This window comes from Lutra lutra, chromosome 18 (genome assembly GCF_902655055.1).
Source record: "Lutra lutra chromosome 18, mLutLut1.2, whole genome shotgun sequence".
Taxonomy (NCBI): domain Eukaryota; kingdom Metazoa; phylum Chordata; class Mammalia; order Carnivora; family Mustelidae; genus Lutra; species Lutra lutra.
This window is the reverse complement of record NC_062295.1, coordinates 19,149,372-19,165,375: the sequence shown is the minus strand read 5'-3', so window position 1 is coordinate 19,165,375 and position 16,004 is coordinate 19,149,372. Positions and strand designations below refer to the sequence as shown.

At 41.2% G+C, this 16,004-nt stretch overlaps 2 protein-coding genes across 6 annotated transcripts in view; one reads left to right on the top strand and one right to left on the bottom strand.

The window, feature by feature from the left end:
* METTL9 (methyltransferase like 9) overlaps window positions 1-15,085 on the top strand; it is a 47,149-nt gene extending 32,064 nt beyond the window's left edge. Inside the window, exon 5 of one of the 2 annotated variants that reach the window (XM_047712860.1) lies at window positions 14,379-15,085. In XM_047712860.1, coding sequence (XP_047568816.1) covers window positions 14,379-14,581 — 203 coding nt within the window. In that variant the 3' untranslated portion in view covers window positions 14,582-15,085. Of the gene's footprint in view, window positions 1-14,375 lie in introns of both variants that reach the window. The other variant, XM_047712859.1, reaches the window with a different exon arrangement.
* On the bottom strand, window positions 1,850-12,408 carry IGSF6 (immunoglobulin superfamily member 6). Of its 4 annotated transcripts, XM_047712867.1 has the most exons (6): window positions 12,293-12,408; window positions 8,141-8,500; window positions 5,626-5,729; window positions 4,906-4,953; window positions 4,457-4,537; window positions 1,850-2,856 (listed from the first exon to the last, which is right to left on the bottom strand). In XM_047712867.1, exons 1-6 carry the CDS (start codon window positions 12,396-12,398, stop codon window positions 2,800-2,802), a joined length of 756 nt encoding a protein of 251 aa, XP_047568823.1. In that variant the 5' UTR covers window positions 12,399-12,408; the 3' UTR covers window positions 1,850-2,799. The 4 variants fall into 4 exon arrangements, with proteins under 4 accessions (XP_047568823.1, XP_047568824.1, XP_047568821.1 ...); XM_047712868.1 differs by lacking the exon at window positions 4,906-4,953; XM_047712865.1 differs by lacking the exon at window positions 1,850-2,856 and having other exon boundaries at window positions 3,762-4,537.
* Window positions 15,086-16,004: the final 919 nt, after the last annotated feature.

Sequence of the window (16,004 nt, the reverse complement as noted above, 5' to 3'; positions counted from 1 at the left end):
AAAAAAAAAAAAAAAAAGTCCTGCTAACCTCTTTCAGTATGTGGTTTAAGTGCCCTTGTCTAGAGGGTGGGGTGTGTAGTAGACACCAGAACCACATCTTTCTGGTTTCCCTCCTGTTGGGAATTGTTTCAGTATTATTCTCTTCTCATTGTCATGGGAAACTCAAATCTAAACAGAAAGCTGTAGCTTAATTTTTTCCAATGAAAATTCGAGATGCTCAGCTAGAAGGACAGTTACTGCCAGGGACTCAACCAACACTGCTTACAGTGAGGGGCGAGGGTTGATGGCTAGGGAGTGAAGTGTGCTTCATATCTCCGTTGACATGCTGAGAAAATATTTTTCTATAGAAACAGTGTTCATGTGTATTCATATAAAGGTATTGGAGAGCCTAGTTTTCACCGGGCAGTGCTAGGCCGTGGGATACAAAGATAATGAAAAACTTGCTTTTAGTCTTAAGATACTTGCAGAATCATACAGAAGACAGATATAAGCAGACAATGGCAGGATAATCTGATAAGAACTATGACAAGTACTATCGGTATAGAGAAGGGAAGACCCATTAACTTCTAGGGGAGGTCATAGAAGGTTTCATTAAGAGGTGGCATTTGAGCTGTGTTTGTATCTGAGAAGCATTTTACCAGGCAGAGGGTACAACATATGCAAAAGCATGAGAGTGTGAACAAGGTGGGATTAGGGAAGGACAAGGTCATTGTGACCCCAAGAGTGGCATGAAATAAAGACCTTTGACTGGGTAATAGTTTAGCACCCAACAGATGTTGTTTTCTAGATGGATAAATAAAAGAAGTAATAGTAATATATACATCAGTAACTGATCTGTATGATCTCAGGGAATATAACTACTTTCCCAAAGGGAAGTGTATCCCAATTTCAGTTTAATCAGTAATCTTGGAAACACAGTCCTTGTTGCGTTGGGTAAGGCTTATTCTAAATCAAATACTAATTTATCTCAGGGATTTTATCGGCTAGTTAAGTTACACAAAGAACAGTGTATTTTCTAGACCTAGGAGTACCAAAGTGTAATGACTCCCAGAAATGAAAAGTAAATGATCTAATCTAACACTTTCCATTCACCTGGGTAGTTAGTGCTTACTTTTTTTTTTTTTTTTTTCGCCATCTAGCATAGAAATTCATTTATTTCATCCAAGCCAGCAGTCTCAGAATAGAGCTATATGCCCAGGAGAACACAAGACCGTTTACTTTGAGTTACAGGAAGAAAACATTAACATTTCTCTTTCTATGACTTTTTAAGCCAATTGTTTAGTTTCTACTTTTGTGTGTCAGTTACACATATATGCACGTATGCACATGTATACACATACATATATACACATACGTATATGCACATACACTATACCCAGCACACACGAATGCACAACATAGGCACTCACACAAATATATACAAGCACACAAATAAAAGGAGTTGACATGCTCCCCCCTCTCTCCTCTTCCCATTTTTTCTGAGCACATGTAATAACACATGTTATTACTGCCATCACTGCCAGACATTTTCACAGGATCTTAAAATATTTTAAAATTCTGCTTGGGTTTTAAACATAGAATTTACCTCATTTATTTATTTATTTTTTAAAAGATTTTATTTACTTATTTGACAGAGAGAGACGCAATGAGAAAGGCAACAGAAGCAGGCTTTCCCGCCAAGCAGGGAGCCCAATATGGGCCTCGATCCCAGGACCCTGGGATCATAACCCTGAGCTGAAGGCAGAAGGTTAATGACAGAGCCACCCAGGTGCACCCCCCCCAATTCACCTCATTTAATAGGAGGTGTCTTAATTTAATGTCTTAAAAAAACATTTTAATGAAATAAAAATAGGTTGTAGTTCATTTTTAATAATGAATGCACACTTGTGGGTACTTTAAATACATTTTTACAGTGAGGTAGCTTTCAAAGAACAATCCATAGTATGTTTTCTCAGTGAGATGGTAATTATTCCGTAAACATCCTTGCTGGCCCCACCCCTTACCTGATATTCCCCTCCTAAATCGGTTAAAAATCAGTATTATAAAGGCACAGGCAAGCGCAGTGCCTTGCCCACTGCTTCCCTGGTGCTGTTGTTTGGCGCAACACTGACATCTAGAGTTGGCTGGGGCTTCTGTGTTCTGAGGTTCTGAGGTTTCTGTTTAACCTCCTGCGTCAGATCCTCTCTATTTTAGCTATCATATTCTTACTCTCTTTTTTCACTTTTTGTTGGTAGCATATGGTGTAAGTCATTTTGCACGCGCAGGCAGGAAAATGTGCACTCTGCTGTTGCCCAGTGGCAATACAAGAAGAATGGTATTCACTCCAAGGTACTTTGCAAGATGGTTTTTCGTCTTCCCTTTTTTTTTTTTAAACTCAAATTTTGGCACTTCCCTTTCTTCTTCCCTGCCTCCCATCTTAGTCTCGTTGGCCCATCACTTCCTTAACCATAAAGACAATTCTTCCACCCAAGACAGAAGCACGGGATGTGACTTCTAATTTTCAGGGTAGCAGTCCTCATGTACCTCATGTGTCAAATGACACGTATATAGGAATATGTTAGGAAAATGGCAATTTTTAAAATGTTAGACTACTCAGAATTCTGGCAAGTTAGGAAAGTATTTTTCAGTTGTATTTTGTAGGGTTTTAGTATCTTGGTAATTACTTAGTGACAGTTTCCTTGTACATCCTTCCTTGTAGAGAATTGTTTTTTTTAAAGCCCTGATGGGCGTATGTCCATTAAAACTGCCATAACTTCTGGATTTGGATTTTCAGTGACTTACTTGAAAATTAAAACATTTCTATGGTCTTTCATAGTTGGAAAGTGCTCTTCTGTTTTTGTAAGTGTTGCCTTTCTCCTGCAATAGTAAATGACAAGCCATATTTAAGGTTATATAACCAGTGAGGCCCCATGGCAAGCAACGTATTAATTAACATGCCCTCTTGCATTCTGTGTCCTGAGTAGCCTCCAGTAATCTTAATAGTGCAGTTACTGTTCTTTCTGCATTTAGAGTAAGATGTGCGAACTGCAAATTACTTTTCTCTTCTTTTCTTAGAGCATTTTTCTATTATTATATTTTAATAAGTATATTAAGATTCCATTCATTGCATTTTTGTTGTCCATACTGTTGTTAAAACAAAGGATTATTTGGCCTGCAGTGTTTTCAGTCTGGGATTTGCTGTGTCTATCCTCACAGTATACAATAACATATGCCTCTGTGCTCTGTTGAAAATTAGTTTTCTTGTTGAGATGCTGTTGGGAGAGTCCTGGGTTACATAATAGTACTTACTTCTAGACTTGTCTTCAAGACACTTATCTTTGTATGTTTGCAGAAAAAGATGCTCTAGCTTCAGTAAGGAAAGAGTGAACAAGGCATCTTTAATTATGCAGAGTGGTATCTTAGGTGATTAGACCTTTTCTTTATGTATGTATATACACACTAAACTATGAAATGACTACTTAAACCACACTCTTTCCTGGATGAAAATCCTTTTTAAAAGTTGGATGAAAAAAGGAAAACCCTCATATCAGACACTTGTTACATTTGCCCTCTTGGTGGCTGTTTAAGAAAAATCCTTAGTTGTGGGACGCCTGGGTGGCTCAGTTGGTTAAGCGGCTGCCTTTGGCTCAGGTCATGATCCCGGAGTCCTGGGATCGAGTCCCACATCGGGCTCCTTGCTCAGCAGGAAGCCTGCTTCTCCCTCTGCCTCTGCCTGCCACTCTATCTGCCTGTGCTCACTCACTCTCTCTCTCTCTCTCTCTCTCTGACAAATAAAAAAGAAAAAAGAAAAATCCTTAGTTGTGTATAAGTTCATTATATCGTATGCATTTTAATTTAAATCTGGGCAGCCTGATTGTGCATGATGGGAACTTCAGTATCTGTTCCACTAGCACTAGAAGAGCATCTTGTTTGGAAAACCTGTTATATAGGACTTTAAAGAGACATTGTCAGGTATGTTACAGATTATATGAACGCATTCTTCCTGCCACTCTAATCCCAAAGACTGAGAAAGACTTGATTTTTATTTTAATTAGTTACTCTTTTCTACTGTGAATTTATTTCTGCCTTATTAGCAATAAGTGATGTGTTCTGTACAACGTGAGCCGCAGTGGTTTGCAGCATTTCCTTACTGCGCGCCACTGCACGCAGGGTACTGTGCAAGGATCTTTTAATCCACAAAAGCATCCTTGTCTGAATTGAAAATGTTGCCTCTATCCAATGTGTTTCTGAAAGATTCCATGTCGCTAAGATGCCAGCTTGGTCTCTATTTAATATTGTTTCAGATGCCCTTTGTTGTGTATTGAAACAGGTTCTATATAAAAATGCATTCTGTGTGAAAGTCTCTTTCAGACTCCTCTAGAGGAAAACATGATGATTGATGGCTCGCTGGCGGCTTAGCTTTTCCAGTCAACATGCTTTGTGTCTGCATTACATCTCCTTGATATTTTACACTTACAGGTTGTTGTCTTGTTTCCATGTGTCTCTTACTATATAGTTCTTGAGCAATTTCCTGAAAAATACGCCGGGCGCTCTTCTTCTGTAAACAGAAATGAGAACAAAACGCCTGTCTCTCTTAGGACTAGAAGAGTAATTATTGCACACACATCTGAGCTTTGTCTTTCTTTACTGCCACCAGTCAGAGTGGTGGACTGCCCCCACCCCCCAGCACATCTACACTCACTATTAACTCTTGTAGTCTGAGTGTGTTTGGTAGGGTTAGTGGCTGAGAATGATCACATTTAAATCATAGTTTACCACTTGAGATTATCCTTGAGTTTCTCAGTAATAAGAAATGGTACCTATGGTTGAAAGTTACCATGATGTTCTCTGTAATTTTTTCATTATTTCAGGTTTGAAATCATTACAACCAGTCACCGTTTAAAAGATATAAGCGTTGGGCTGTACCTTTTGTGAATCTTCTGTTTCTTTGTTTCTTAAAGAGTTAGATTTTGACTGTGAAGAAAAAAGGAAAGTCTTTTAAGACATTTTATGTACTCAGAACCGTTGTGGCAGATATCCTCTACCATATTAAGATTAAACTAATTCAACATTTAAATGATATACAGTAAGAGGTAATGTCTATGTAATTTCTGAGATGCTTTTATTATATTAATAAAATAACAGTTCATATTGATGTTGATTCTAGGCTGTGTCATGATCCTAATATAGCATATATGTACCCCCTCTTATAGCCTGTGAACAGCCAGAAGATATTCCTTCCCAAAAACTTTAGGCCTTTTACAAATATTTTAAGGCAGCTTCTCATCTCTTTGTTAACCCCTTTTTGCTCTTAAAGGCTGTTCATAGGCCTTTTATAGATAACAGTAATGCTTCCCAGTGGAAAGATCGCATATAAGATAGTTATAGAGAAGGATTTCTTATTCTCATAGGACTGGTTTTAAAGAGAAAACATTGCAAGTTTTGTACTCTGGTTAGTAATAATTTCAGTGATGAGAAGTTACACTTCCATAGACCGTTCCTGCAGGTGGTGTTTCCTGCAGATGTACAGGAGGTTGTTAATTAGGTGAGCTATTTCTGAGGCTCACATGTGAAGAGATGGAAGTTATTTCCTTAGGATAATATTCCAGGCTATAGGGACATCTAGTGCAAGGAAATTGGACTTACTTTGGAGAGGATTACGAAGATCACGAGTGCACCAGTAATGTAGATAGAGAGCAGTGATATAATGGCTATCAGGAGGCTGTGTAGTCTGTGTGGTTCCTTCATTTCTTTGTTAATTACAAAAACAGAAAGAGCCACAGTCATTATTGAAACATATTATTGCAAATACATGCATGAAATGCAACTGGAGCTCTGAGTATTAGAGGTGAGACATGAGCTGCTCTGCTTGGCTAGTCATTTAAAAATTTATTCAGGGTCTCCTGATTCAGAAGACCCTCAAGGATGTGATAGAACTGAAACCAGTTCATCATTTCTCTAAATATACTAAATATACTAAAATTGTTACTTCTTTTGAAAACTAAAAAAAAATTAAGTTCAATTACTTGCCATAATACTAAGAATCATTTTTTATAAAACATTATTTGAAGTTAGATAAACATTTTAGGACAGTTTGTGTAAGGGCATTTAAAATTTCTTTTGGTAGAAATGGTGTACAAGGATCACCAACAGTCTGTTCATGGAGTTAGGATATTTTTGCCATGTGTTTGTGAATGCTGGCATTTATAACCTTGAACTGTTTCGTATACACAGCTGAATAGTGCATTCCTTACAAGGAGCTGAGAAGCCCCTATGTTGAGAATCTCAGGACCTACTATACCCTTAAATGACAGGCACTGTTAAACGTGTGCCTTCTTTTCTTACAAAGTTTTGGAGGTAGAATTATTGAATCTCTATTCACATTCTGAATTTCTCCCTCCTTGCAGCAAGTGTCCTGTGCTCTGGGTGGGGATAGAGCAACATGTGTTGTCTTCAATTACCTGATTATTTGAAGCACAAAATACAATTAGAAATGTAATTATTATCTGAACACTCTGTACTTTCCAGCGAAATAGCCCTTAGATGCTCATCCTGTGAACTCAGTTTGTACAGCATACATTTTTGTAACAGATTAACCACCTCTGTAAAACTTTTTAAAAAGTTTCAAGTGCTAGGGGCGCCTGGGTGGCTTAGTGAGTTAAGCTTCTGCCTTCCGCTCAGGTCATGATCTCAGGGTCCTGGGATCAAGCCCCTCATCTGGCTCTCTGCTCAGCAGGGAGCCTGCTTCCCTTCTCTCTCTGCCTGCCTCTCTGCCTACTTGTGATCTCTGTCTGTCAAATAAATAAATCAAATCTTTAAAAAAAAGTTTCAAGTGCTAAATTTGGAGCCCTGTCGAAGAGGCAGGAAATCACTCTGTCTTAGTTATACTTCCATTTCTGTTCTTACAAAAGAATCTGTCTTCACATGAACTTGCAGTTTTGAGACCTTTCATCTCTTTACAAACTATTTTTAGTTTTGGCTGACGTTTTTTGTAGACTAATACAAGTCTCCAAAGTTGTTGTATATTTGTTCTAATGTCTGTAGCTGACATTTATTTAAGCATACTTGCTATAAGCCAGGCATCATCAAAAGTGTTTTATGTGTATTAACTCACTTATAATTTATCTTACGGGTGAGAGTAAACTAAGGCTAAATAACAAAGGGGTACCAAAAACCCAAGCAGGAATTATAATACAGGATGATCTCGGGTCCCTAAAGTCCTATTTTAAAGTGGTAGGGCTGGTTGATTTTGAGTTAGTGTATTAATGATTTCAGTGTTCATCGTACCAGAGTCCTTTTTAACGGAAGAGATCCAAAAAAGTCAAGGATTATCTCCTTTCTCTTCTTTTCCCCAGAATCGTGTGAAGCTTTTTTCCTGAAATTTCTTTCTTTTCTTTTTTTTTTTTTTAAGATTTTTTTTATTTAATTGACAGACAGAGATCACAAGTAGGCAGAGAGGCAGGCCGAGCAGAGAGCCCGATGAGGGTCTCGATCCCAGGACCCCGAGATCATGACCTGAGCCGAAGGCAGAGGCTTAACCCACTGAGCCACCCAGGCGCCCCCCCGAAATTCCTTAATTTCTTGATTTGTAGGATGTAGCTGGGTTCAATACCCTCACTTGAATGAGGAAATTGTCATAGGTTGTAGCAAATCTCAAGAAGCCAGTGTCACACTGATCCCTTTCTGTTCTTCTGGCCATGCAGAATGGGTGGGGTTAGAGGTCCCCCAGTGGCTTCTCCTCAAATTTATATTTATTCTCCATACTGCCTTTTTTTTCTTCCTGGGTTCAATTTATTGGTCACTTATGCTTTATTCTAGATGATGCAATGCCAGCCCAGTTCCTGAACAAGCTGCTCACTAATCATCCCAAGTTTCCCTTTGGACTTGACACATTACCAGTCACTGTCATTCACAAAAGGAGGACCTGTTGGCCAGCCTGCACTAGTAGAGTCTAGACACAGAGTGAGAGAGAGCCCTGACTTTGTGTCTGTGGAGGCTGGGAGATGGGATTGGAATAGTGCTCCAACCCGACGTCCCATCCGCTTGTGTCAGACCACGCCCTTCACTCGCTAGGGTATTGAGTTAGTGCATCTGTTTCTTCATCCCTGCATATAAGTGATGTAATCATTTAAAGGGCTGGGCAAAGCCTCAGCTGACAGACCTCTTACCACCAGTGTGGTCCCTTCTCCGGTCCGCTTAGCTCCTGGTTGCTTTGATCTGGAAAAGGCGATTCCACAGATGTAGATGGCGCTGTCATTCACAGTCACCCTGTTTATAGTGAGGGAGACTTCTCCCTCTGTCAGGGCTTCCTTCACTGTGAATTTGCCTGCATCGCCAGTGCATCCGTCCGAGCATAGGTTCTCAGGCTGGTCCGCACCATAGCGAAACCACAGGCTTTTTGGTTGCCTTGTAATGCACCCATTGTAGGAGAAGGAACACTGAATGGTCACGGCCCCTTGAGTGTGGGCCACTTCGAGGTAAGGCGGTTGATGGACAGAGACCAGACAGTCATGCGCAGCACCTGTGGGAGGAAGCACACGAGCCACGTTTAGTGGGCTTCTCGCTTCCCTTTGCCTTTGCTTCTATTTTAAGGACATTTTGGGGCTAGGGAATTCCAGATTCCTTTCTTTTTCTTACATCTTCCTCAGCACAAACAAGACTACACTAGTACGACAGCAGTGCCCCTCACTTTTCCTAACTCTTCACACTCACTGGCCTTACCCTCCTGTTGGCTATGCTGTCTGATTACTTGAGGTGGCAGCAGATCTGGAGTCAGGAATTTGGGGTCCCCAAGTTTACTCTTGGCGTCCTTACAAGCTTTCCTTTGATCTCTGAGCGTGCTTCCTCATCTATACCCCTGGCCTCCCAGGAGCGCTGTGGTCAGTGTGGTAATGGGTATCGAAGCACCTCATGCAAGTGTCCCTGCTGACTGAGCTCATGAGGTGAGGGATTTTTTTTTTCTTTCTTTTTTTGCCTTGTAGGGGGTTGGGATTGCTAGGAATTCACGGCAGTCACAATTATCCCTTTGTAAGCCTAGTTGTCCCTATGGGAGACATAAAAGACTAGGTCCACACCTGGGGAAATACAGCCCTGGCTTAGCCTCCAGCATATTTGGTTACCAAGCAGAGGCCTAATGAGTTAGCCGTGCCACCGTAAGCAGATCTGATTTCTTCCCTGCACCAGCATCCTGCTTTCAGTCCCTTGTAGCTTCTGCCTTGTTTGATGAACAGTGTTGTGATAAAGAGCACAGACTTGAGTTTGGGTCCCAGCCCTGTGGTTGGTAGCGAAGTGGGGATCGTATATGCAGCATGGAGTTAGTGGGAGGTTTAGGTGAGGTCACTGATGCCTGAGGAATACTTATTCGGCTAAACCTTGGTAAGAACTTAATAAAAGGTAGCTATTCTGCTGCTGCGCCTGCCTCCACTTCTCCTGTCCCATGGTGTCACGTGCCCGTTTTAGGGATAATTGTGGGTGTCTCAGCGGGTGTTAGCAGGCCCGGGACTAGACACCCCATCCGGTGCTCTCTCTGTTGCGTGCTTTATCCAAGTTATGCTGGTTGGGTCCCCACCTTGGCCTTCTAACCTCAGGCCCCTGAAGTGGAAAGCACTGTAGTGTTTCCGAGTGGGAAACTCTGCCCCGAACCCTTTTTGGGATAAGGGAGGGTTTACATAAAATCATACTGGTTGAGACAAATTGGAATTTATGCAAGTTTTTAGTTTGACTTCTGCCTGGTTATGTCTTCCAAATGGTCTTATTTGTCTGAGTTTGTCCTTTGGTACTGTACATAAAACTGAAAAGTAATCCAAGCGGTCTGATGCTTGAATTTCAGAAAGGATTTTTATTTTGTTTTGTTTTTTGACTTAACGGTTTTTTTTAGTCTTCATTCAGAAGAGAAGAGAAATTAAAAATAGAATGATGGCATTTGTGATGCAAATATATTCTTGCCACATTTTAATTTTAATATATGTACAATCGAGATGAGCTGGAAGTGTTTTAGTGACCTGATAAATATAGACTAGAAGACAGGGTAAGGTCACCTGGAGAAGGACCAGCAGGGTCCTTACTCACCTGCCGCTGAGGGATTGGACTCACTCCTAGGTCCGGTAATTACAGCCTTAAGTCTCCTACTCAGAGGCCGCCCCCTTAGCAGCACGAACACTTTGCACGTTATAATGATCAGTATATAACGGGGGTTTCAAACGGAGGTGGGCCTGCCAAGATCCAACAGTTAGCCAGCAGCATCTCAGTCGGAGTCCTCCTTCAGATAGAGTCTTAAAGGGAAGCTGACTTTTAAAAAAATTTTGGAGAACTAATGTCCCGGGGAAGAAGAAATACTTGCAACTTTGGAGTTTCATGTCTCCACTCATTTCCGACTTCTGCACTGTTCACGTTGAGTGTGGGAGAGGAGCAGGCAACAGCTTCCTTTGAGAGCCCTGACCCGCTAGGAAATGGCCGCCCCTCCCCCACACCAGTGACACAGCGTCTTCGCCGAAGAGAGAAGTTTGGATAATGGGTCATACCAAGCCTAGTCCTGCAAGAATTTCCGTTTAAGGAGTCTCATATACTAGAGGATTCTTTTTATTTCCCCCCCCCCCCCAATGCAGGACCCTCTGAAAAGTTTGAAAGTTTATCTTCTTGGGAATAAAGAGATCACTTTGGCCACCTGGGTGGCTCAGTCGGGTAACCGTCTGACTCTTGATTCTCTCTCCCCTCCCCTGAGTCTCTCTCCTGCCCTCTTTGAATAAATCACTTTATTGTGATCCAAGCTGGAAAATAAGTAGAAAACTGATTTTTGACACTTGACATGGAGAATTTCAAGCATGCTAGCACAGTGAATGTCTCCTGCTTGTCCCAATCTTATCTTGCTCCTTCCCTCCCCCCACCTGCTCCTTCACTCCCACATGATTTTAGGGTAAATCTCAGATATTCTCTCTTCACATCTGTCAGGGTATATCTTTAAAAGGTAAGGATTCTACTTTAAAATAATACTAATGAAAATAGTTTATGAAAGTCATTTATATGGATTAGGAAAAAAAAAATCAGAGTATTACTGAAATCACCCATAGTCTTTATGCCCAAAATAACCATTGTTAACATTTTTTACAAATTTCATTACAGATGAGAAAAAAATATTTTTTTAAAGATTTCTTATTTCTTTGACAGAGAGAGAGAGAGAGCACAAGTAAGAGCAGCAGGCAGAGAGAGAGGGGGAAGCAAGCTCTCCAATGAGCAGAGAGCCTGACGCGGGGCTCAATCCCAGGACCCTGAGATCATGACCTGAGCAGAGGCTTAACCCACTGAGCCACCCAGGCGCCCTGAGATAAAAATAATTTTAAGAGCTTTTGCTACCTTTCCTGTTCTGTGGTGTAGACTTTGTGAGCAACTCTGAGATTATTAGCTTTATTACAACTGTGATGAGATGGATTATTAAAACCACTCCCTCCTTAATAGAGGAAAAAGTCAATAGAGGCAGAATTTTAAAAATATATCTAGGGGCGCCAAGTCATGATCCTAGAGTCCCAGGATCGAGTCCCACATCAGGCGCCCTTCTCGGCAGGGAGTCTGCTTCTCCCTCTGACCTCTTTCCCCTCATTCTCTCTCTCTCTCTCATTCTCTGTCTCAAATAAATAAAATCTTTAAAAAAATATATATATATCTAGTATGGGATGGTTATGCTCTGTGGAAGGAGTCATGGCAGCTTTTTTTTTTTAATGACAGGTACTTTTTAATTTACAGAAATCTGGCTTTTCAGACACCTTATTCTTTTTTTTTTTTTTTTTGAAGATTTTATTTATTTATTTGACACAGAGATCACAAGTAGGCAGAGATGCAGGCAGAGGAGGAAGCAGGCTCCCTGCTGAGCAGAGAGCCTGATGGCAGGGCTCAATGCCAAGACCCTGAGATCATGACCTGAGCCGAAGGCAGAGGCTTTAACCCACTGAGCCACCCAGGCACCCCAAGACACCTTATTCTTTGAAAATGTTCAGTAATTATTGTGTATGCCCGTCATGTGCAACACACGTTTGCCTGTGTGGACATGACATTATTGATGACTAGCACATGGAATTTTAAGAACCTTTTCACCCCTTTGTTTGGTGAGGTGCTCTTCTCTAAATCAGCAAGGGAAATTGTCAAGGTTAATCTGAAACTTCTTCTCAGCTGTTCTGTTACTACCTATTTGTCTTGGGGTTAAAGACCACTTCCATAGCATTAGACATTTAAAAATTAATCTGCAGGGGCTTTAAATAGAAATGCATTAGGTGAGGAATAGTGATTGGTTAGATAAAATGGAGGAGGAAAGAAAGAAACTTACCGACATAAAAGAGAATCAGGCTGATTTCCAGGCCGAGAATGATCCTGCCTCCCGTCACAGTCTCCATCTCTTGGGGTGTGTGCATGTGATGGTGGGCACTGTGCATTTGAAGAGAGTTGGCTCTTTTTTTTCCTGTGTCTTTAGAAAAGAAGAACTGAATAGAGGAACTCTTATTAAGGAACCATAACCTGAAACTTTTTGAAATTGTGTAAAAGATTGTTTGTAACTGAGTTTCACCACTTAGAGTTGAGATTTTAGCCTAGAGCTCATTCCTGAATGTTCATATGGTAAATTTTTTCTTGGACTTGTAGATGTTTTGAGGGAGATTTTAACGTGGTGTGTATTCCCAAGAAAGAGTATTGTTTTACAGGTAATTGGTACTTTAAATTTCCAGGGTAGTTTGGTTGATGATCCTGGGGACCTACTATGTGCTCAGTGCTGGGCCAGTAACACTGGAAAGTTGGAAGAAGTACAAGGAAGTGTCTTTGTAAAGCGAGAAGAGAAAAATTAGTGAACAGTACACTGTGGTACAGTGAAAAAACATGTTGGTGATATTATCTAGTTGTACCTCAGCTTTGTGTAACCCCTTGTTAATGTGTTGTTGAAACCAAGTGTGGACCCTCTGTTGAGGTTCCTTCCTACCCCCTCTCCTGCCCTACAGAGGCCTCATCAGTTGGGTTTTTCCCTGGAAGCAGCAGAAATGGACTCAGGCTGACTTCAGTGAGAGGGAGTTGATTGAAAGGATTCAGGGGTAGTTCACACAGTCACGGGAGGATTGGAGAATCCTGTGGGGTCTACAGCAAAGACAGACGCCTCAGATTATGCTGTGAAACTGATCTGAAGGGTGTACTGCTGCTGCCTAGCCCTAGGGACCGTGGCATAGGCCACACTCAGTTGTTCACACCACCTGATGCCGCCCCAGCTGCAGTCTCATGGACACTGTTCTGCCCCCGCCGGGAAGGAGCCTCTGTCCCACTTCTCTGGGTCACTTGCTCTTCATTCCATGTCTCAGGCGAGTGTGTCTGAGCTTGGGTCATGCACCAGTGCCTGCCTTCGCTGCAGGAACAGCTGGGAAAGCTACTTCCCCGGGCTTTGTCTCCCACAAGACTCTAGGAAGAGGGTTCAGGTGCTGGGCCACCAAGAAGAGCGAAAAGTCTTTCCATTGTAGTAAATGTATTCTTGGGACCTATTGATCATGTATTTTCTCACAGAAAGCTACCCTCTTTCTGAAGTTAGTAATACTTTTAATATGTGTGCATTTTTTTTTAACATCATAGGACCTAAAACCACCCCAGAATTGACATATACCATTATCTTTGTGTCCATGTGTCTGTAGCCAATGCTTGGTGTGAACTTGAAGGCCTGGAGACCTTATCCAGGCACCCCTACCCCTGCTCCACAGGCATCTGACACTCATGGGCTTGGAAATGACGGATACAGACTTCAGCCACTAGTCCAAGAAATGCTAGGCTGACCCAGTCATTCTCGAGCTCTACCTCTCTCTGGTCTTGGAGCTTAACTTGTATAAAATTGTTATGAAAAGTTAAGGAGTAGGTCCCATCACCTTCCCTTGAAAAATACACCGATGATCTGTCTTTATAAATAAAACTTTTATTAGTCTGCTTTCAGCCTGTCTCATTCATACATTTACTTCATTACAGGTATATTTCTTGCATTTATCCCTAAACCTTCTTTCACATTTTGTGGGTAACTCTCTGCTTCCGTATTTGTGTGTTTAATGTGGAGTTCTCCAGAATCATAAACACTTACAACCTAATTGGTCTCCTGGAGTCAGAGACTCCAGGAGAGTCTCTGTCAGAGAAGGTAAAAGTGTGGGCTTTGGATCCACATAAACCCAGGGTTACATTTCTGCTCTTAACTTGCAAGCTTGGGCGAGTTCCTCAGCCCTCTGGGTTCATACTTGGTCTCTGCCCTCCTCCTCAGGAGGTATCAGGTAGATGAGTCATCGAAGCACCCAATGCTTGGCACATACCAAGTCCCTGGCAAATGTTGTTCTTCCTCCCTTCTCTCTGAATACCTTAACTTGTTCAAGAATTTAACTTAATGTTTCTATTTGTTTTAGTAGGTGGCAAGTGGGAGAAACCATCAGAAATTTTAGAAATCAAGGGACAGAACTGGGAAGAACAAGTGAATAGTCTGCCAGAAGTTTTCAGAAAAGCTGGTTTTGTTATCGAAGCTTTCACCAGATTACCATACCTGTGTGAAGGCGACATGTACAATGACTACTACGTTCTGGACGACGCTGTCTTTGTTCTCAAACCAGTATAGACACGTGGAGGCCCAAGTCTTCAGAGCCCACCCCAAGAATGTACACTCCAGAAGAGGGTCTGCGTTTGCGATTACGTGAAGGGAGGACCTTTGGGGACTGCCATTCTAAATATCATGTAGGAATTTAAAAAGCCAAAATACTAATGATTTCTTTGTAGTGTGTAAAAGGAATGTTTTTAAAAAAAACAAAACCCAACTCTTTGAGGATTTTTATCAACTCTTTACTCAGTATACAGGTCACACTCCCAAGTATGGAAGATATTTTTTATACTTAATTACAGTAGGGACTCATTCCCAGTCAAAGCAATAGTCACGACGTCACGAGGAACCAATAAATATGGATTGTTTTTAATAAAGTGAAGACTGGCAATAAAGCTGTCCGTTCAGTTGCAAATATTTGGTTATAAAAGGTATAGCCACTGGTATTCTTTCATGTTTAGAAATTCTTTCTGTTATTATTCAAAAAATGTTTTTAATCATGCTAATAAACTTTTTTGGAGATGACTCTGGCATCATGTTTGAGTTAATATAAGGCTCCCCTAGGATCTTTTATTGCTTTGGCTTCAGGGGTGCCCAAATAGTAGCATTATGTGAAAAGTGCAGTTAGGACTGTGTGATAAAGGCTTCCCACCGGGTGGGAGCCGGGGGAATATTGCAAACTGTGGTGAGCACCGAACTAGGCAGTCTAGACGAACCCTTAGGAAGAACAACTTCATTCAGATCTAGTACTTCAGGGACCACTCCCCATTCCCCGTTTCACGTTGGCTTTGGGAAATTCAAAACACTGGTTTCCGACTTTGTGATAGCTTCCACCCTATACTCAGAATTCTGCTTTTCTGGACAATCTCAGGTTCTCAGAATTGAAACATTCATCTGTGGCTGCTGACAAAATGCAGCCTAAAAATGTTTTAATTCCACTTCTTACTCTACACATGTATACCTCTTTCCCAGAACCTGGTTCTTCCTGAAACTCTTTACTGAGTTTATTTGCCAAGAATAGGGACTGATGAAGACCATGTCAGACTCCTATATTCTATAATCCCTGAGTGCCTCCAACCATATACCCACAAATGTTGCAATAGAGGAACTCATTAGCAAGATCAATAACCATTGTGCATATTCCAAAGAGAGCAGAGCACTTAACCCAGAATCTAAAATCTCAGTAATAACAGAGACGACGGATTTGAGATTGTGGTTATTAACAATATGTTATTCTCATGACTTTCTTTTTTTCAGCCAGGTGTTTCATTAAATATTCTCATTTATATGCTCATAGAAGTCATCAAGTCAACACATTTACTGCAACACCTGGGTATAAAGGAGAATGAAAGCCTCAAGAAGAATCACTTTATTATTCATTAAGAACAGCATTCCCACATCCTCACACCAATATCTTCCACTGTTACTGTGTTGTCATAAGAAG